Here is a 14,154-nt window from a genome sequence, read left to right on the forward strand (position 1 = left end):
TGGCTGGGTTTTCTAGATCACGCAACACTTTCACGCATTTCTTTTTCTGGCCTCGAGTGCCATGGTACGCCAAAGCTTAACCACGACAACCCCTCAAAGATACAGATAATGCACAGCAATTCCAGCTTGTCTCCGCAAATGAGAATCCCAATGCACCACGCGAATAACGTGCGAGGCTGCATCTGACGGCGTTGCAGCACATGGCAGGGCCGCAGGCTGGCGTGTTGAGGGAATTGTTTGGTCCTATCAAACGGGCAGGGCGATCTTCCCGGACATCAACCAGAGGATCTGACCCTACAAAGCAACCTTTAAAGTTTTCTTACCATTTGTCAACCATGTTATCAATAGCTCAGCAATGTTGGTTCTTATCTTTAACTTCTGATTTGCGACCCAATACTGCCATTGCAAAGCTGAAGATAACCATACAAAGTTTATTACTATGCAGTCTTATTGTCATGGCACCGTCAATAAGTTGCCTGCATGCCCACATGCAAATCTGCCGCTCTTCTTGCATTTACCTTGCTCCTCGTTGTAGTCTGAAAACTTTTATAACAGTGTCCGTTCAAACACCCACTATTTTGGCGCGACATGACAAGCATCCGCATTGCGGACTCAGTCCAGCAGAAGGATGAAGCCCGAGATGGCATCTCGACAACGGGGCCGAGCATTTACAAAATGCGCTCCTTTTCCAAACAGGACACGACTGAGAGCACCGGGGATGAGATATGCAACATCCGCTCCAGGGCTATCGAACGCGTTAGCAGCAAGGTTTCTGGCATCGAGCAAGCTGACGAAGACCCGGGATTGCGGAATCCCGCCGATTACAGGAGTAAACAGGTACATGCGAATCGCCATAGATATGTCTTTGCAACATAAACAGTGTGCTAATGAGAGATAATAGGTCTTCAAAGGAAAAATGCTCTTCTGGTTGGCCTATCAATCCATCGGTGTGATCTACGGTGATATTGGCACGAGTCCCCTCTACGTGTATTCCTCGACCTTTAGCGAGCCCCCATCGCGACAGGATCTCATCGGTGTGCTGTCTATAGTCATCTGGTCTTTGATGATGATGGTCACTGTGAAGTACATTATCATCATTCTCCACGCTGACAATGACGGCGAAGGCGGAACGTTCAGCACGTACTCTTTACTTAGCCGATATGTACGTGTTTGCCATTAGATAACTATCTATTGGCTTTGTCTGCTGACGTATTCGGTAGATGAATATCACCAATCGGGATCCTCGGGAGGCCTCTTTTGTGCAAATGAAAAGACACTTGACGGGAGATCTCGAACAAGCCGGTCGGTCGATGCGCCGCCGCCTCGAGTCCAGTAAATTCGCTAGAGCTCTTCTACAGGTTATGGGGATATTGGCAGTGACAATGGTTTTAGCGGATGGTCTTTTGACTCCGGCACAGTCCATTCTAGGAGCCGTCCAGGGAATTGAGGTTGTCCAACCAAACATATCCAAGGGCACCATAATTGGCGTCAGCGACGCTATTATTGTCTTTCTATTTGCCATTCAAGCGTTTGGTATTACCAAGCTCACGGTCGCATTCTCACCTATTGTGATCATCTGGCTCGGGTTCAATGCCGTGTTTGGGATCTACAATCTTGCAAAATACGACGCAGGCGTGTTTCAGGCTTTCAATCCCGGCCTAGCATTTAAATACCTCATCCGTCACGGAGAAGACGGATGGAGAACACTAGGTGGCACCTTGCTCGCCTTTACTGGTGTTGAAGCTCTATTTGCCGATCTCGGAGCCTTCAGTCGCCGAGCCATACAGATCAGCTGGCTCTGCTATACCTTCCCATGTCTTTTGCTGGCATACATAGGACAAGCAGCATATATAAGCGTATTTCCGGAGGCATACTCTAATCCGTTTTTTAATGCTGCGCCACCAGGCACGGTTTATCCGTCGCTAGTTATTGCCATTCTAGCTGCTATCGTGGCATCGCAGGCTATCATAACGGCAACCTTTCAGGTACATCTTTCATTTTGCGCTGGTTAACCATATTGTCATTCCCTAACAATTCTCACAGCTTTTGTCTCAAGTTATGAAACTATCATACATGCCCCAAATTACTGTTATTCACACATCTCGCATATTCCATGGCCAACTTTACATCCCAATCGCTAATTGGCTGATGATGATTGGAACGATTTTGGTCGCCTCCATATTTAACAATGTGAGTCCGCCTCTATTGTTGTTTAGATCTTCTTATACTTACGTCCATTAGACAACTTCCTTAGGTAACGCATATGGAGTGTGCGTTATGTTCGTTACTTTCTTCGACACCTGCATGGTCTCACTCACAGCGATATTCGTCTGGCGTTTCAACCCATATCTGGTTATCCTACCATGGCTCACCTTTGCCTGTTTGGATGGGGCTTACATTTCGTCAGTGCTGACCAAAGTTCCTCAAGGAGCCTGGGTGACGCTCATGATTGCTGCCATCCTTGCCTTGCTATTTCTTCTGTGGCGGTACGGGAAAGAGCAGCAATGGTTCGCCGAAGCCGAGGATCGTTTTCATACCTCTCATTTCATCACCAGTGGCTCGGCCTCCCTCGAGTCTGAAACACCAATGTATCTTGCGAAGCAGTATGGGGAATTCCCTATAAGCACAACACGCGGATTAGGCATTTTCTTCGACAAAGCTGGCGAAACAACACCCATAGTATTCAGTCAGTTCGTCCTCAAACTCACATCCATGCCCGAAGTGATTGTATTCTTCCATCTGCGACCTCTCGAAATGCCTTCTGTTCAGTCAGACAGACGATACATGGTCTCTCGTTTGGCAGTGCCGAATTGTTATCGTCTTGTAGTACGCTATGGATACAACGACGTAATAATCACGCCTAATCTAGCCAATGTTGTTGTCGAGCAACTCAGAAAATATTTGATAAATGATATTCCACCCCCGCAGCCCGCAGGCGAAAATGCTGCTGAAGACGGACAGGACAACTCTACTTCAAACCCCGACAGCTCCATCAAGGAGAAACACCACGATGTCGGTCGCGAACTAGCGAGACTCGAAGCAGCCTACTCACACAAGGTTTTATATATCATCGGCAAGGAAGAGATGAAGATTAAACCAGGCACAATGATTGTGCGAAAAATCTTGTTGAGCCTATTTTTGTGGATCCGGGATAATACCCGCAATAAAATGGCGAACTTGCGTGTGCCCACGGACAAGGTGATTGAAGTAGGGTTTTTGAAGGAGATATAGGTCGATAGAATAAAATAGTTTAATTTTCTAATAGGATAGTCTAGAACGATAGATGAAATTCACGATATTCCTATGAATTTCGGGCCATAGGATTCACATGTGAAGGTATGATAATTGTAAAGATATACTTGTAGAATAAGATGATATAAGGATGAAAAGTAAACTTCATATTCATTTGAATAAAGCCTAGGAAGGTCCTCATGGAAATCTAGATTAGAAAGCAGTAAACCGTGTACAAATCCTCTTTCACAAATACCCAGGGGTATCAAATCCCACAACTGCAGAAAAAAAAGTCATTATCTACAATTTGATGGCAATATGACAAATTAATCAGTCCGAAAGTTCCAAAGAGCACAGTGAATGAATGTTCCCCTCGGTATCTACAAACTTTGCAAGGGAACCCATTTCCATGCCGAGCAGTGTTTTTTCTCTATAAATCCATCAATAACTATAAACGCAATCAATACATACTAGAGTAAAGAACAAGCGTACTTGAAAATGCGCCTTCCACAGTCCACAATCTTCTTCAACGTCTCGTCCATATCTTCCGCTGCAATGGTACTAACCACTCCCCAGCGCATTTTCTTTGATACCTGATTCGCCCCTGGGGCGCAAAGAGCGTCCATATTCAGGAATTGATCTTCAGGGACCAAGAGAAAGCTACCACGTAAGTTTCCCTTATTGAAAAAATACGTGTGCTCGATTCCATCAACTTGGTTTTCGTAGCCTTCGTCGTTAATGTTCCACTCAAAGACCTTGCGGTAGAAATGGATTGCGCGAGGAGCGTTTGTGACAGGTATTTCCATCCAGCATGTCTCGCCGTACTAAAATCGCGCCAAAAAATTTAAATATAGTTTTAGCATGAATAATAAGCAAAAACGTGAAATGTGTGATTAGATTGGTGGTGGGGGAGGGGTAAGAATTTACGCGGCAGTACATAGACATAGTAGTTGATTTCCTTCACTCAAGCCTTCTGATAATCCTTTCTGTGCCGTACTTCGAACAGGTGGTAAATCAATGCCACATAGAAGGACACGAAGTAAAAGAGGCCAGAAAAGCCATCTGGCATGAACTAGTTATCTATACGACACATTGGTAAGCTTGCGTCGGGATGATTCCGCGATTAAGCTAGAGAGTACCGATTAAAACCAGCAAGTAGGGCCCCCTCGTTGGAGAAACTTGAGCATCCCTAGCTGTGAATGATATCCTAATAATGCAGTAGTACGTCGGGCGGAAACTTGGCTTCTTAGAGCCGAACGATCGCTGCTGATGCTTATATCAATTGATCCAGTTGGTAGACCACGAGTAAATGATTTTAAGCATTCTAAGATAAATTGATATTGGTCAAAATGTCGTTATTATAAAGACATAGCTAGCAATAATATGTCGAAATAAGACCATTTTATGACACGTTTTCATTCAAAGGCCAAGTCACAATTAGCAACTCTACCCAACTAAACGACGTTGTCTACGAAAAACTGACATTCGAGTATGCGGTGGGTGACTAGTTTGGGAACTATTTTCTGCAACTCTCGCCTAGGTGCTGCTGGTGTCGACAGAGGTACACATTAGTAGTATTAAGACTACATAAGGAGTAGGAACTCTATGATAGATTGGCTGTGGTCTTTGCAGTAGATCTAGGAACTATACTTAACCAAACGTCGGCCTTATCTGATCTAATTAACTCATGTCGGATCGGTGACTGAGACGGTCATATGAAGTGCAAGCAGAGAAGGCCCGAAGGAAAGGAAATGGCAAAACCAGCCAAAAGAAAATATTTAGTTATTGTCTATGCCTATCCAGTGGCAAGTCACATATTCACCCTAGATACTTATCCCGGCTATTGATGTCCACTTAGACACGTCCCTGTCGTTCAACTTTGCCTTTATCTAAAACAACGTAATAATCCGCGTCATTAATAGCCTCTAATCGATGGGCAATCGTTATGACTGTGCTTTCTTTCATTTCCTCGCGAATTATTTTCTGGATTTCTAAAGACGTCTCATGATCGATCGAGGCTGTAGCTTCATCTAGAATTACGATCGGACTCCGCCGCAGTGCTGCCCTAGTCAGTCCAATAAGTTGCCGCTGACCCTGACTGAGGTTTCGTCCACCGGCTTCGATATGAAAATCGAGATCCCAACCATGTCGTGCACAGATTCTATTGAGGGCATCGGCACATTCTTGGTCCGAGAATTCTTTGGTAGGATCGAGGTTGAGTCTAATACTGCCTGGGAAAAGGACGGGATCTTGGGCGACAAATGTTACTCTTGTTCGTAGTGCTTGTTTGCTGACTTTGGATATGTCGATGTTGTCGATCAATATTTCGCCCGATTCGGGCTGTATAACTCCTAAAAGGCAGAGAGCTAGAGTTGATTTTCCGCTACCAGTGCGGCCGATGACAGCAGCGGTAGATCCACCAGGAATCTCGATAGAGATGTTGGATAGAGAAGGATCAAGATGGGGTGCATAGCGAATCGTGACGTCTTCGAAAATAATCGGAGTGCCGAATCGCGGCCAGTACGCTGGCGGATCTATTTCTCCCTCCGGCTCGGTCTCGATATGCCGAAGCTCGTCGACACGTTCGACGGAGACAAAATCCATCTGAAGTTGACCATAATACTTGCATAGGGCATGCGTAGAGTCGACAAACGAACTCGCAGAAACGAGCAGGAAAGCAACTAGACCGGCTGAGACATCTGTATATAGTGCCAATGCAGTAAGACAGAATGTGGAAACCCCCGAAAGAGACTCGAATCGATACATCAGCCAACTTTGTAAAGACCAGTAAAAGTGGTCCATTCCTTGAAACTTGTCGACAACTTGAATGACACGATTTTGGAAACGGATTTCGGCGTGAAATGCGCGAACGGTGGTCAAGCCATGTAAAAGTTCTCCAAAGTTAGACAACAACGGACTCAATGACACCATTTCCAGCCGGCGCAGACTTTGTGAAAGAGGCAGATATTTCAAGAAAATGAATACAAATGCACCGGTTAGGAGGAGGGCGAAAACAAGGAACATCGGCGTCACCGAGGCAATGACCACAATGGCAGAGGTCCAGGTGATTATTTGAAACGCGATGATCTGAAACTGGATACTGATGTTCCCATCAATTGCTCCAATATCCGAGGTGAGACGATTCATAAGTCGACCAACGGGAGTGACGTCAAAGAATCGAAAAGTAGCATGGCTGACACGTTCCATAACTTGTTTAAACATTGTCTTCCCTGCACAATAGATTATGACCAGCATCAACAACTGCGCCACAAGCATTGTTAAAGCCTGGAAGGTTGCAATTCCGAGATAGAGCCCAAGCCAGGGCCGTACATCCTCTGCTGGGTGAGGCATGTGTATCCTGTCAAACGGCCAGTTTCGTGCACTGGTGTTATTTGAGGTGTGGTTTACTGCTTCCAGGGACGTGCTCAGCACCCAATTTTCAGTTACCTGTTTTTGCAGACCAGTAAACATAACCATCACCAAAGACAGGCTGTAGGCCTCGCCCCATTCCTTGAGGAACCAAGATTGTACCACAGCTGCCAGACGGTAAATAGCAAGAACGGCGACAAGGATGCTCCACCACTTGAGTTTTCCGGCTTTAACATATGACCAATACACGCGACTCTGAACCCCCCAGTCAGCCCTATGTTCCTCCTCAATGAATTTGTCCGGAACAGCCGCTGAGACTTCCTCTTCAGCCGTTTCCTGTCCCGCGTCTTCCGATTGCGGTTCATCGTCAATCACGTGTGCCGAGGAGATCGTATCCTTGTCATAGCATTTTACATAACCATTTGTAATTTCAACGATCTGATCGGCATGTGGCTGCACCAATGTCGTGCGGTGAGTGACGAGGACCACAATGCGATCTTGCACCAGTGGACCAAGAAAGCATTTCCGCACAATATATTCGGCTGTATTGTGGTCAAGTGCCGACAACGGATCATCAAGAAACAAAATCCTAGATGAGCTGTAAACAGCCCGTGCCAGTGCTACTCGTGCCTTTTGTCCACCGGATAGACCGATTCCATTTTCCCCGATAAAGGATAAATCGCCATGTGTGAAATTTGCCAAGTCAGGCACCAATGCACATGCGTCCAATACACGTTTATATCTTTGTTCATCGTACGGCGATGAAAAAAGAATGTTGTCTCGAATACTCATACTTTGCAACCATGGCGTTTGTGCACAGTACCCTACCATCTCATTCGGAATATGAGACTCTCCCTTTAATCTGTCAAGTTCGCCAAGCAAGGCCTGCAATAGTGCAGTTTTTCCAGCTCCAACGACACCACAAACGACCGTCAAGCCTTTCGTAACGGTTATGGTAACATCCGATAGAACTGGCGTCACCTTTCCAGGCCAGGAAAATGAGCAAGACTCCAATCTTATAGGATTTGGGTCTAACAGCGTATTTCTCTCTCCCATTTCTTTATCTGGCTCCGCCATGAAATCTTCAATTCTACCCATGGCAATGGAGGCATTTATAAGTGTAGTAATGAGGGTGGGAATATCGCGAAGGCGCTCTTCGAGCATAGTAAACAGCTGGAGCGCCGGAAAAATGATATCGATACTTAGAGGACGCCCCGCCAATATTGTGTAGCCATAAAGGGCTACCACTGGAAAGACAGCGCTGGAAAACACGTTGACGAATCTAATTGCCACGTTCCACAGACTGGTGATAACACGTAGATGAAGTTCTTTGTCACGGGCTTCCATTACTTGACGGAGCCAGTGCTCCTGCCACCCGTACCACCGAAGATGCCGAAGGGCCTCAACGAACTGGGATGTTATCTGTAATCGCACGTCGGTTGCGCTACGTCGATTGCGTTCCCATCGCAGAAGGGATCGGGTAATGAAGCCGTTAATTACCTGAGCCACGATAACGGTCAACACGCCTAGAAAGCAGGACGGCCCAAACAGCTTCCAAACAAGAGCAATAGATATGATGAGACCTATTGGTTTGTCGATGAAGGTATCAATTTCCCAGAACCGCTGAGCGACTTCGTAGACATCGCCTCGTAGCAAATTGAAGATCTTGCCCATGGAAGCCGTTTGCTTAACCTCCTCCTCCTGCGCTTTACTTTTGCGCCAGGGAATCAACCCACATTGATTTCGGGATTTCTTGCCAGGTGTGTTAGGAGCTACATTGGAGTGGCCATTTTGAGCAGTTCCTTCCGTAGCTTTTTCATTCTGTATTTTCTGACCGAAGGTATTTTTTCGAGACAGAGCTTTCTCATAGACCATCATCACCATTTCCCCTCGACTTCGCTCGTAGCATCTTCGGCCGTACCAAAGACTCAGAACTTGGCTTTGCGCAAAGACAATCCGGAGAACTAGCATCATCGTCGCATATGTCAACGCAACCTTCTTGTCTACATGCTCACCAGACATAACCTTCAGGAGTTGCTGTAGAAGTAACGGGGAAGAAAAATCTGTGCAAAAGTCAGCGGAGCCTTTCTTATATGTATGGATTCAGCATACTGCAAATCATCTGCACAATTGCAATACTACCAATAATAGCCACATCAACGCCATTTGCTTGTAGTAAGCGACCCAAAACGGATCCCTTCAACCGACGAAACTTCTCGTGCAATCTTCGGTGCTGAAATTCATATCCCAAAAGCCATACATCATCTTCATTTATTCGCCTTTTGCGACCCAATGAGATAAGTGGCGACATCCACGACACGGTCAGGTACTGCCAGAGTAGCAGCTGATCCTCAGGACTACGCAGACTACCCGATGGGGTCTCGCCGACAATCCCAATGCCGTCCTTAGAGAGGATAGGATTTCTGATTGGCATCACTAGAACAATCACAATTGATATCAACGATGCCCAGATTGTAGCGTGGTGTGCAGCCCATGCCAGCAGATTTGGGGAAAATCCAGCGTCAAATACGGAGAACTCAGTCAGTAATGCCAAGATGTAAAAGACCAACAAAGAAGTTGGAGCTACCACAGGACGCTTTGAGGCTATTACAAGTGCCGTGAGACCCTATCGACATAAACACTACTTATCATATTACATCTGACAAGGAGAGGAGCTTACCCAAGCAACGGTCAGTGCTATAAAGCCCAAAAATAGTGGAAAAGCTACTATACGAGCTAACCCGGTCGCAAATACGATTACAGCAAGCAGGAAAATAGCGACAGCCTTGCCGCAAGGCTGTTTGGGTGGATTTGTTGTGCATTCAGTTGGTGCGATCGCCTCTGTCACAAATGATTGCGTCCATACTGGACGCCATCGATGCAAGTATGGGTGGCTCAGCATGTACTTCAAACCAATCACCGCAATCACCAGCGCCGGTACAAATGCAACAAAAGCAACGGCGCATGCCGAGAACGTGGCCCTTTCCGAATCCTATTACCAGTTAGTCACTCCCGAGAGAGAAGAGACCACGCTCGAATGCTAGGGTCCTACCCATAAAGGGTGGCAAGCCGCTGCTGCCAATATAACCCCCTGCATTACGGCCGTCTATGCATTCACATAGATCGAGGGAGAACACACTGAACGAACAATGTGGTGCGAGATCGAAGTTGAAGCTGGTTCCTGGTAGATGAGGAGTCACCAACAATGTGGGGTACTGCCCCTACCGCCCGCCTTCGGAGACCTGCCCGGGCTCACCACCGCTAATAATAGTCGCCTAACTGTACTACATACTAGGCTCCTGGCTAGGTGTCACGCACGCACCTGGACACACTCTAGTTGTCACTGGCTGTGTGTTACGAAACCAACTCGCATGGAGCTAAGGACGGGTTAAACTACTTAAAGGCAAGCAGCCCTTATGTTACAAACCAACTTGTATAAAGCTAAAGACAGGTTAAACTATTTAAAGGTGAGCGACCCTTAAAGCAGCTAACACCACAGCCAACCAATTACCACGGGTAGACACAGCCTGTTACTAAGAATATTAAAAACTTATTAAAAATATTTCTTTATTTTAAAAAGTTAAATTTTGCAAAATACAATGTGTTTCTTCTCAGCCAGTGAGATTCCACCCGATATAGTGAATTTGCGCGACATTATAGAGTCCAATGCTGGAGACCCCGGTGGCGCGCCCGGTATGTACTTGGCAAGAACGTTTAGTAGAGTGAATAACACACACTTCTTGCTTTACAACGTTCCACGTACGCAATTGTAATATCGCCTTTATTCATACATAATCAAAGATGGATACTTTTTCAGCCCTCCCAGCTCCGATACGCCTTTTTATCATCAAGTATCTGCCAGACTTCAATTCTCTGGAAGCTCTACTGCACTCATCTCCGGTCATGGCCTCCATTTTTGATGAATGCGCCGCAGAGGTCATCGAGGAGATCGCATCACATTATTTTTCTCCACATGTCAACCATCTGCTAGCGCAAGCCGGTTCCATTTTTGCACCGAACAAGACCTGGAATAGTGTTACGGACTTTCACTCATGCCATGCCGGTTCAAATTCAAGCAACATTCTTCCAGAAGGACTTCCTATCCCGGCATCTCGTCATCTTGTTATTTCCGCCAGTAACATCGATTATCTTTGTCGCAGTTTTCTTCGGGCATATCTCGACCGTATTCATGCCCTAAAACCGACCCATTTCCGACGCCCAGGAACCAGGATGGATCCGTACGCTGTCACGAAATACAATCCCGCCCTCGCCGGTCCCACATATAGCATATCTGACACTGGTCCACCATCCTGGGTCGAAACACAGCGAGTTCTCCGCGCTCTATGGCACCTCTTGATTTACTACGAACTAAGATCAATCATGCCTTCATTGCAAAGCGCGCCAGGGGACGAGACGAAACTACAGGATTTAGATTATCAGGATTTTTGGATGCATCTTCCGGTGTGGGAGACTGACGAGATGGAATGTGTAAATAAATACATGTTAGAGATCGCAGATCCCAATTCATTACAACTAGGGACTTCTGCTCAGCTGTCTCGTCTACCGTCTGCTCCGCCAGGAAGCGAACTCGAAAGCTCTTGGCCAACTATGACGCCTCAGGATGACAACATCGGTAGTAAATGGGGTCAATCACAAGAAGCAACTACAAGGAAGTCTCCAGCCTCCAACATGTTCCCAGCCTTGTGTCTCCGAGGCCCTAATATTCCTTCACAAATATTGGGAGGCGCAACATGGGAATCATTTCGTCGGTTGGGCTTTGGAATTTGGGATCTCAAGCGGATGTGTCGGCTCGAAATGATGAGTGCTCCATTCGATCCCCAGCGAGATTCAACAGCTCCATCTTTGAGAGAGACCTATACAATGGATAATCTGAAGTTTACTTGGATGAGTATTTTACCAAATAAATAAGCAACTTTTTCAGCATTATTGAAGTCAATTGCATGTCTATTAAGCCTTTGTTGTCAGACAGGAATTGTTCGAATTTGATTATGTATCTTTGTCATGTCATTGAAAATTATGAAAGTTAGGATTTTAGCATCGCTCTATCAGGGATGACTACTAGAATAGCGCTTTTTTTATAAGTTTCTAAGGATAAATACTGCTTGGTACCACGTTTCATCGTTGCCTTTAGGGTCTTTCCCCGTTGTCGAGAAAACCGTCACGCTACCGACTGTTTTTATACCGAGCAAATCCTTGTGCTGATAGAGAAAGAATGCCACGCCCCTACCGTTAGGGCTTCCCAGGATTGCTTTTCCTTCATCAGTCCTCATAGAAAATGAGCGTCCCGGCCACGGCCCGAGTTGTTCCCCCACGTTCTTTAATGCCTTGTCAGGAGTTAGCATTTTATATGCTAGCATGATCTTTAAAACTGGAAGCAAAAGCATTAAGCGGGTACGGCTGCGAAGCCAGTAACAGTCATTTTGAGGCGATAGATACAGAATAGAGCCTACTCACATGATTAATAATGCCTTGTGATTCTGTGTTAATGATATGGAATCTGGCAAAGTACTTCAGATTCGGCAGTCTGGCATTTATGTCCCTGGGCTTACCGCCGAGATCTGTGGCCGCTTGGAGCCATTGTAGGTAAGTCACATCCGCCCAGTTATCGAGGCTGGGTGGCATTTGTCCTGCGCGGTATTTTCCACCGTTATTCTTGATCATTTCTTTCGGCGAGTAGTTGTCTTCTGCAACAAAGAGACCGGTATTTACATCGATAGAACTCGCATAATGACCGTATGTTGCCTTGAAGAAATTTTAACAACTCTTCTCATTCTATTAGGACCATTCGATCTGCGCCCTCTTAAAAAGAAAATCGAACATAAGGAGGAAAGAAACAAGAGATAGGAGGTCTGATTCCGCAACAACTTCTGGCCCTCATTTGGGCGCTTCTCGATATGCAAATACTGGAGATTTGAATGGGTTCATGGAATTAGGGGCATAGTTCTTACATCAAAATTTGTAAGTATTCCATCGACTTCAAGCCTAAAATCTTGGTTCTGGTTACTGTAATAACCTTCCGGAGTTTCCTCCAGTGGTCCCAGTGCCCCCAACTTGGTTAAGGCGTCAACAATGTTCCCGTCAAAGGCTGTGGCAAGTGCAAGAGAATCCGGACGCGTGGCCGTCCACTGCATACTGAAAGTCAGCATATTCTGGGTGGATTCTGAGGAGAATATCAAGCAACCAAGAGTTGATATGTAGAATTAGTCCCAGTCTTGGGGGTGGAACTTAAGTGAAGTGAAAAAGGTTGGTTAGTCTTACTCCATTTCGTCCAAGGTCATCTAGACTTAGGAATTCGCTCTGTTTTGGATAACCTTTCTTACTTGGATTTCTCGCTGGTAGGTTGCATATAATGGCGGGTTTGCCGTATGTATTGAGTGCTTTATCCCAGGCTGCTTCGTCGAAAACTCTTTTTATGAGTGATGTATAATTGCTGTTCTGGTCGAAATAGGAATCGATAGGGCTAGATTCCGACCTCCCGACAATTCGGGTTTGAAGAGCGATCTCTTGCCCTTGAAACTGACTGAGTCCGATCGAGAGGGCTAGAAGAATGCCGGTGATACATAGAACCACAGTTCTGTGTAGGCGTGGAGAACAGCCATAGAAAGCTACAAGTTGTTTCTGCTCCTGGAAATCAGATACATATACATATTACAAGCGTCATCCGTGAGATGCTGGTCTTCTAACTCTTGAAGATATTTTAGTGCAATTTTGGAGTCATACCATGATGAAGAATTCTCCCAGCAAGGTTAACCGCACACTCAAGAGAAACTCTGTAATGAATAGAGAGAATGGTAGTACACAATGATGGAAGAAGAATAGCGATGATATCTCAAAATGAAAAGAAAATATAATACAAGGTCGAGTTTCTTTGTGAGTTGTGGCAGGCTGTAAACATCTACTAAGTCGGAAAGGCAACAAGGTGGAATTGAGCTGAGAAGGCAATAGAAAACTAGCAGATGTGCATGGGTTGTTGCTCTGAGGTCTTTTTCATGAGGCGAATATAAGTGAGATGCCTAAGGGTTTGATAGGACAAAGCCTACTCCAAGGTCGCCGTCTCTTGGCACCTATGCAATGCACTCAGCTTACTGTACTATTAGTAAGCCTACGTTAAAGTACCAGACTGGAAAAAATTCCCGACTACTGCTTAAGAGGGATATGCCTGGTGCGGCATTACCTTAATTGGCGTTTGATGCTATCTACGGACAACGTCAATTACGTACTAGCATGCGCACCCTTGGCGCTGACCTACCACATCGCTCGTCGGGCAATGCCAAGGTTGTTAAACTACCTCGTCATCCACCCTCCGCGGACTAATAGTCCACGAATTGAACTTAGCCCTACAGTTGTTCATCGCTGATCCATAGCCGTTGGGGGCGGCCGAAGAATCACTTATGGCTTTAGGCAGTTAATACGGGATTCCCATGACTTCAGACCTTCAAAATTAAAGATGATAGTAGTCATGAGATGTAAGCTTAATTGCAAACTTAATTGCAAACCCAATTGAAATTCATCATCAGCTTTCAGCTGGGGTCG

The 14,154-nt window shown here is 45.8% G+C and overlaps 5 protein-coding genes across 5 annotated transcripts; 2 read left to right on the forward strand and 3 right to left on the reverse strand.

Annotated features, from left to right (window-relative positions):
* Positions 1 to 675: 675 nt before the first annotated feature.
* Positions 676 to 3,231, forward strand: BGW36DRAFT_288668 (potassium transporter-domain-containing protein; the record flags this gene model as incomplete). The annotated part of the gene is made up of 5 exons (XM_046210599.1): positions 676 to 837; positions 902 to 1,162; positions 1,221 to 1,985; positions 2,044 to 2,190; positions 2,242 to 3,231. The coding sequence occupies 5 exons, from the start codon at positions 676 to 678 to the stop codon at positions 3,229 to 3,231; spliced, it is 2,325 nt and encodes a 774-aa protein (XP_046077015.1).
* Positions 3,232 to 3,561: 330 nt separating this feature from the next.
* On the reverse strand, positions 3,562 to 4,037 carry BGW36DRAFT_423529 (uncharacterized protein; the record flags this gene model as incomplete). The annotated part of the gene is made up of 2 exons (XM_046219846.1): positions 3,562 to 3,661; positions 3,724 to 4,037. The coding sequence occupies 2 exons, from the start codon at positions 4,035 to 4,037 to the stop codon at positions 3,562 to 3,564; spliced, it is 414 nt and encodes a 137-aa protein (XP_046077016.1).
* A 783-nt stretch (positions 4,038 to 4,820) lies between these two features.
* BGW36DRAFT_335093 (putative ABC bile acid transporter) lies at positions 4,821 to 9,755 on the reverse strand. The gene is made up of 4 exons (XM_046212926.1): positions 9,653 to 9,755; positions 9,281 to 9,592; positions 8,713 to 9,226; positions 4,821 to 8,663 (listed from the first exon to the last, which is right to left on the reverse strand). Exons 1-4 carry the CDS (start codon positions 9,695 to 9,697, stop codon positions 5,086 to 5,088), a joined length of 4,449 nt encoding a protein of 1,482 aa, XP_046077017.1. The 5' UTR covers positions 9,698 to 9,755; the 3' UTR covers positions 4,821 to 5,085.
* A 603-nt stretch (positions 9,756 to 10,358) lies between these two features.
* On the forward strand, positions 10,359 to 11,730 carry BGW36DRAFT_370360 (uncharacterized protein). The gene has a single exon (XM_046215243.1). It carries the CDS (start codon positions 10,402 to 10,404, stop codon positions 11,527 to 11,529), a length of 1,128 nt encoding a protein of 375 aa, XP_046077018.1. The 5' UTR covers positions 10,359 to 10,401; the 3' UTR covers positions 11,530 to 11,730.
* Positions 11,697 to 12,752, reverse strand: BGW36DRAFT_423532 (uncharacterized protein; the record flags this gene model as incomplete). Its single annotated transcript, XM_046219847.1, has 3 exons — positions 11,697 to 11,945; positions 12,076 to 12,363; positions 12,570 to 12,752. The coding sequence occupies 3 exons, from the start codon at positions 12,750 to 12,752 to the stop codon at positions 11,697 to 11,699; spliced, it is 720 nt and encodes a 239-aa protein (XP_046077019.1).
* Positions 12,753 to 14,154: the final 1,402 nt, after the last annotated feature.

The sequence above is a fragment of the Talaromyces proteolyticus genome (genome assembly GCF_021365285.1).
Source record: "Talaromyces proteolyticus strain PMI_201 chromosome Unknown BGW36scaffold_2, whole genome shotgun sequence".
Lineage (NCBI taxonomy): Eukaryota > Fungi > Ascomycota > Eurotiomycetes > Eurotiales > Trichocomaceae > Talaromyces > Talaromyces proteolyticus.

Bases quoted from the DNA above. Each gene is read 5' to 3' on its own strand.
- BGW36DRAFT_335093 (XM_046212926.1), bottom strand. From the start codon at position 9,697: ATGCAGGGGGTTATATTGGCAGCAGCGGCTTGCCACCCTTTATGG. The intron at 9,593-9,652 runs GTAGGACCCTAG...AACTGGTAATAG, and splicing joins CGGCTTGCCACCCTTTATGG to GATTCGGAAAGGGCCACGTT. The intron at 9,227-9,280 runs GTAAGCTCCTCT...TTATGTCGATAG, and splicing joins TAGCACTGACCGTTGCTTGG to GGTCTCACGGCACTTGTAAT.
- BGW36DRAFT_370360 (XM_046215243.1), top strand. From the start codon at position 10,402: ATGGATACTTTTTCAGCCCTCCCAGCTCCGATACGCCTTTTTATCATC.